We start from the raw sequence: 7,179 nt of genomic DNA on the forward strand, positions 1-7,179 counted from the left end.
TTTTTATAAATTGAAAATGTAAAAATATTTGTACTACTAACAACATTTAATGACTAAACAAATTATCTAGTTCACCAACAGCTATATGGCATTCTTTTAATGACTCAATTAAAACTATACTTTTGTAAAAATTTTAAATTGACATTTCTTAAGTCGCGCCTCCTTCATTCAAACTTCATTAAAATGACAACTGCCACTGTCAACAAACAATTAGAATTTCCTGTATTAACAAAATAATATACTATAATCAAATTTCTATCATTTGTTATTACTTTTTCCCATAATTACTTCGTAAAACAAAAATTTTCTGCAGAGATTAAAATGATTGCAATTATTTTTCTCAATGGATAATAGCAAAAATATGTACAAATTTTCTCTCACAACAACTTCTAAATCAAAATTTTATGCACATCTACCTCTCCATTATTCAAAGGGCTAATAATTACTTCAGGAGAGAAAAACAAAGACAACTTCCATTCCCACAAGTGCCAACACCCGTCTTTGTACTTCAAAGGAACAATGTTACTACAAGTTCCGTCAAATGTGCAATGATATTTTTATGATTTTAAATTATAATGAAGTAGAATCTCAAATTAACCTATTTCTTACCATCACCAAGACTCCTTTCATAATCTAGACATAAATAATTAATTGAAATTCGGTATTCATTACCGTTACCAGAAATATATATCGGATTATTTTACTGTAACGAATTGGACTTTTCCATTCAGTCATTTTATATTATTTAGTTTTCGAAAACGCAGCCTGTGTATATAAACGTTTCCTTAAATAATTATTTTCTGTACATTGACGGAAATCAGTCAACAATCTCCCATCGTCCCTTTGACTGTCCCCACCACACTGGCAGGAATAACAAATTTGATTGACAACATGAAGAAACGGCTCACCGGCATCAAACACATTCGGGACTTCCTTGGCGCACAGCTGACTGCCCACAAGGAAAGGTTTCCAACCCAGGCTGTGGCACATGGACGTTCCAGTGCTTTGGTCCAACACATTCTAATAGGCTGCGACGTGGGCAGAAGGAAGATTAAGCTTTCAGTTCACATTCACGGGCAATATGACCAAATTCTCCACATTGATAGCACTTACTGCTGCGAGATGGACGACAATTACGGGCAATGTGTCCCTTTTCATTACAGCTGTAAAACAATGGTAAAAATGAGTTTAAAGTTCCTATAGATGTTCTTTAAAATAATTTTATTACTAACCAGTTTTTAATTAATACTTAATATTATTAATTCTATTAAAATAATTTTGTAAAATATAATTTATCCTTGAAATTTTGCTGAAACAAATATTTTTTAAAATTGAATTTATAAAAAAGCAGTTCAGTTGACTCTCAATATTCATACATACATACAAGAAAGACATTGGTCATACACGAAGTGTTTAGCTAGCAGAAAAGAGGGTAAGGGAAAGGGGAGGGGAAGGAGATACAGTACAGAAAGATAGGATCCCTGTGAATGGCATACATAAAGCTACAGTACCCTCTATGTTTGATGCTGGTGTGAAGTTTTTTTGGCTGCAAGGCCATAGTCCTCTAAAGGGTCTAAAAGAAAACCTGAGTGTGCTATACTCAGGTTTTCTTTTAGACCCTTTAAACACCACTAATTGAGTGACACCACGAATAGATAAGTGTAGCTAGTGCCAAGTGGCTGTTAGTAGGAAGACTTATATCTATTTAATACTAATAAAACTGAATGCAATTGCAAATCTTAAAACTACTTTAACAGCTAGACATACAGCATGAAAAGTAAACAAAGACTTTTTTTAATGTTATGAGTGTTGTTATTGTTATTATTATTATTATTATTATAATTACTCACTTATATAACTTAATATTAAATATTTATTTAATAGCAACAAAATTAAAATAAAACTTAAAATGCATTATAAATACATGTTTTAGGATGAAAATATCATATTTAGTGATTTCCATCAACTTGAAGAGCAAAACAACATAACAGTAAAGAAAGCATTCCAATAAACTGAATGTGATCATTATCAACAATAATGATATATTACAAATCTATTTATAATTTATGAAGAAATAATCCTTATATTGAAAACTTAATAGCCATTTTTTCACGTTGTTTAATAGCAGTACAATTCAATAAAGTTTGTTTCACAGAATGAAAGTACTTGTTTATTGGAAATGATGAAATAAAATACATATACAATGTAAAGTTTTTATTTTGTGTTAACAATACTAGAACACCATTACCAAATAACAAAAGTTGAATTAACTGCACTTTATTCAATACAATTTATATTAAATATTCCCTATCATTAGTTGAAGACAATTTCTCTGTTTCAGTTCTGTTTCTTATGACACTATTATCTCATTTTACATATCATCATCATCTCCAATCACCACTTGACATTGAACTATATAACTTAAATATAGGAGCTTCCTACTTATGAATGTTCAACTTATGAACAATTTGATGATGTATGTAAAATTTAAATTTTACATGGATTCTGAAGTTCTCTTGCCAGTTGTGGGGTGATGTCACAGTCATTCTTTAGCTAGTAACAAATAATAAATTTTTAATAAATAATTAATGTAAATTTATTTCTATTGCTTATCATTGTTTTTAGTTTTCTCATGAATTCTGACATTCCATTGCTGCTCATGAGATGGAATCAAAGAGTTGGTAACATTGGAGAAACAGCATTTTTTCCTATTGTTTGCAATTTTTATGAACTTTTACAATTAGACGTGGCCCTAGGAAGATTTTGAGGTGGTGTGAGATCAGATTAGAGATTACAGATATATTTTTCACATTATCATGCTTTATCAACACTCTACGCTGTACTTACGAGATTTGTAATGGAGGGTTAACTAAATGCACAGTGAGTTGTTGACCTTTTTTTTTCAGGTGTCAGAACTTTTCATTGAACTAGTCGGACTTCAGTAGCTAATATTGAGAGATTTATCGCAGGCCACATAAATTCATTAGACAGGCCGGATCTGGCCATATGTTGGCCATGCCTGTTCTAACTATACAGTCACCATATGAGAAAATAAATTATAAATTAATATATAATATATATTATATAAAGTTATGATAAAGTACTCAGCAAATCACCATACAGACAAATAACACCTTATCCTTACCAAGAAATATATTTATTTCAAAAACATACGTTTCAGCCTGATTTACAGGCCATTCTCAGGTTTAGAACGAAATTGGAACTAAAGCATTCCATTAATAGAATACAAAATTCAAATTAAAAAATTAAATGACCAACGGAATAACAAAAAATAAAAAATATATACACAGAAGTATTAAGAAATACTGATACTAACAAACAACATAACACCTCTAACAAAATTACTATTTTAACTGGTTAAAGTTCTTAGCAAATTTTTTAACCATAAACTTCCATGCAGAAGAAAGACTTTCGGCATCCCTCACATTCAAACAGCCTTCCTGCAGTTTACTCTTATAAATCTGAATCNTATTAATAATATAAGCAAAACAAAACTAAATTTTACTGAAATATAAAATTAAAGGAGAAAACTAGCAAGATGATTTAAAGCCACTGGATATGTTAAACATAACCATTAAGAAATGTATATTTTGTGTAAACACCAATGCAATTTATTGAAAAATATCTTATTTGATGTGTTCCAAAAATAAATGAAATACAGGATATCCTTGTTAGTTCAAAATTTAATGGAAGAAATAATTGGGATTTCAAATTATCCGAGATTTACATATTTCTGTACAATAATATGCCAAATATCATGTAACTGATGTAACTTATTAAGCAAATGGAATATGCTAATGGAATATGCTAAAGCAAATGGAATGGCTATGTATACAGAATGCTATTTTTGTTAATAGTAATAATATAAATAAACTGCAGATAAACAGGACGTGTCTGGTAAACCTCACAAGTTACCAGATAGGTTTCATAAAAAGTAAAGCAGAATTCCTCGAAATGTATTAATTATTTTTGAAGTGGCCCAAAAAGTAAGTCACCCAAATGTAGCAACCTACAACCGTACATATATCTTAATCTGCTACTGAATTTAGTTTATTTGATTACATTAATGCAACACGTGGATGATCTGCCATGAGGGAGATGCTTTCCAGGAAGTCTTAACTGTCCCACAGTCTTCCTGACATATCATGACCTTGACCAGTGGACCTGACATATCTCATTTCTGCATCAACATTTCTGACACTAGATGTTGCTAGTTGTTATAATTTTTATATTAAAACTAACTTCCAAAATATAATTATTTTTGTTTTTACACTTTTTAATATGTCTATGTCTATTTTTTTAATGCAAAATAAAAAATAATTTTGGACAATACAATAGCCACAATTATTTTTTTTATAAAACACATAATTTTCATTAGACTTAACATCAATAAAAATTCAACATGAAGCAACATGCATCGGAGAAAAATTTCAACATGGAATAGGTTAAGGGAAATTGACCCCCAAAGCTGTTACTAATGTGAAGAGAACTGGAAACCTTCTCATGGCCAGCCTGTTGGTAGGGCACAAACTCATGACCAACTATCAGTGTTAGTGGTTTTATCCACTCAATCATTGGTGGGCACAATCTGCTACTTGTAGCCCAATCTTGCAACCCCAAAACCCAGTCATATTTTATGAGATAAGAGAAAAAAGGGTAGTCCATGAGTAAGATGATGCCTGAAAATGTGTTACTATAAAAGCAAAGCCATATTGACCAGATTAGAGTTGTTCTTGGTCTATTGTTCTCTTACAGTATGGAGGCACTTCACTCTAAATGAACGAGTTAAGTTAACACACATACATCACAGTTCAGACAGACTTTTCACTTCAAATTTCAAAGTAGCTATATTTCAAACTAACCAAATTCCTTCACATGCAAATCTATATATTTCTGGCAGGAAAAAATAGTACAGTTACAAACTAATGAGATTTTTGAACTATGAGTTGAAATTAACAAGGATTTCCTGTAATACAGCTTTAAAAATTGTTTATTAATGTAAGGGTTTCGTAATGGGAATTCCTGGAACAAAATTCCCCAGAAATTTCAAATTTTTCTTATCTCAAGTCTTGGAAAAAACACTAAGATTTGAAACTTTTATGAAGTTAAATTTACAAATCCAAAACAAAAAAGTATCAAATTTCCAATTTCAAAAATATAAGTATTATATCATAGACAATGACTAAACTTTTATTATGAACTGATGCAACTATAAAGGCATTAGTAATTGAGAAATAACTTACCGATAACAGACTGTATCATCAGCTTCAGCAGTATTTCCAGCTTGTGGACAATCACGACTGATATGACCACATCCACCACATGTGTAACATTTGCGCTCATCTTTATCTCCATCAGGACAATCACGAGATATGTGGCCAATTTTTCCACAAACATAACACTGGAACAAAATTTTAAAGTACACACATTACAAGTTTTTTATTAAAGCATAACAATTATTTCCAATTATATGAACTACTGGTTATGAAGTATTTTACTAAGTATTCAAAAGCTTAAAATAATTTAATAATTACAAGGGTCATCCCAGAAGTACCCAATCTGACGTATAGATAGCAGTAGTTACTTGAAAAAGATTACTGTGGTCGAAAGTACCAACCTTATAAAGCTTAAGTTTGAAGACGCTACATTGTTTAGTATTTGTTTGACAGCCATCAATAGTGAATGATCTCAGTGAATTTGTAAACATGGAAAAAATTGATCATCATTATGAGATACAATACTTTCATTTGCAAGGTCTCAGCCCAATCAATATCAAAGCTGAGCTACATTCTACTCTGGAAGAGTCTGCTCCCTCATTTACAACAATAAAATAATCAGTGGCAGAGTTTAAACGTGGCCGTATGAGCTGCCAAGACAAACATTGCAGTGGTTGACCAAATGAGGTGACCATGCCAGAAATGGTGAAGAAAATCCACAAAATGGTATTGGATGATCATCAACTCAAAGTGCGAGAGCTAGCAGACATGGAAAGCATTTCAAACAGTGCTGTACATTGCCTTTTGACTGAAAATTTGGACATGAGAAAGCTGTGCACAAGATGGGTGCTGTGTTTGCTCACAATAAAACAAAAACAGAGTCATGAGGATGTTTCAACCGAGTGTTTGGCAATGTTTCACAGCAATAAAGCAGAGTTTTTGCATTGATTCATAACCATGGATGAAACATGAGTCCATCACTTCCCACTGAGATGAAAAAACAGTCAAAACAATGGACTGAAATGACTGAGAATTGGCTCCGAAAAAGGCGAAGACAATTCCATTTGCTGTCAAGGTCATGGGGTCAGTTTTTTTGGGATGCACATGGGATACTTTTCATTGATTATTTTCAAAAAGGAAAAACAATTAATGGCAAGTATTATGGGAACTTACTGCAGTGCTTGAGTGATAAAATCAAGAAAAAACGGCCACATCTGGCGAAAAAGAAAGTGTTGTTTCATCAAGACAACGCACTAGTTCACACATCCGTTATCATGGTGGCCAAAATCGACGAGTTAAGGTTCGAATTTTCTATTTCCAAATTTGAAAAAAATAACTCGGTGTTAAAGATTTGCCAACAATGAAGCGGTGGAGTCTGCAGTTGATGGCTATTTTGAGAAGCTCGACAGTTCTCACTATAAACAGGGTATTGAAGCTATTGAACAATGTTGGGAAAAGTGTATTGAGCTAAAAGGAGACTATGTTGAAAAATAAAAATATGTTTTACCAAATTTTTTGTGTCTTCTTTGTTAGGTCGGGTACTTCTGGGACTACCCCTCCATACAATGATGACTGTAATTTATCAGAAATATTGTAATTATATAACAACATCCTAAAGCACAATGTACTGATACTAATGCAAACTCTTACTGTAATTAATTAGGCTATTATGTTGCTATAATTAATAATTAAAATTATTAATTTAGATAAGAGATGGTGCCTAACAACTACCTTCAATACCAAATTACTTAGTTTCTAATTATTAATTACAGCACAATAATAGCCAGATTAATTATGGAGAGAGTTTGGATTAATATTATAACTTGGAAACTGTTCTATTTCTCTCAAAACAAGCATAACAGAATTGTTTTATATAGAATTAAACATAGCAGAAGTAACTTTTTTCAAAACAAAGATAAGAGAATTTATATATCGCAGCCTG

General features: G+C 31.6%; 1 protein-coding gene across 1 annotated transcript in view; it reads right to left on the bottom strand.

The window, feature by feature from the left end:
* LOC111612636 (DNA-binding protein HEXBP-like) overlaps positions 1–7,179 on the bottom strand; it is a 64,182-nt gene continuing 57,003 nt past the window's right edge. The window contains exons 4-5 of the mRNA XM_023353874.1: positions 5,265–5,422; positions 1–1,163 (exon numbers count right to left, since the gene is read on the bottom strand). Coding sequence (XP_023209642.1) covers positions 1,052–1,163; positions 5,265–5,422 — 270 coding nt within the window. The 3' untranslated portion in view covers positions 1–1,051. The remainder of the gene's footprint in view (positions 1,164–5,264; positions 5,423–7,179) is intronic.

Source organism: Centruroides sculpturatus, unplaced genomic scaffold, assembly GCF_000671375.1.
Source record: "Centruroides sculpturatus isolate CEXI.00-Female unplaced genomic scaffold, Cexi_2.0 scaffold1185, whole genome shotgun sequence".
In the NCBI taxonomy this organism is placed as follows: domain Eukaryota; kingdom Metazoa; phylum Arthropoda; class Arachnida; order Scorpiones; family Buthidae; genus Centruroides; species Centruroides sculpturatus.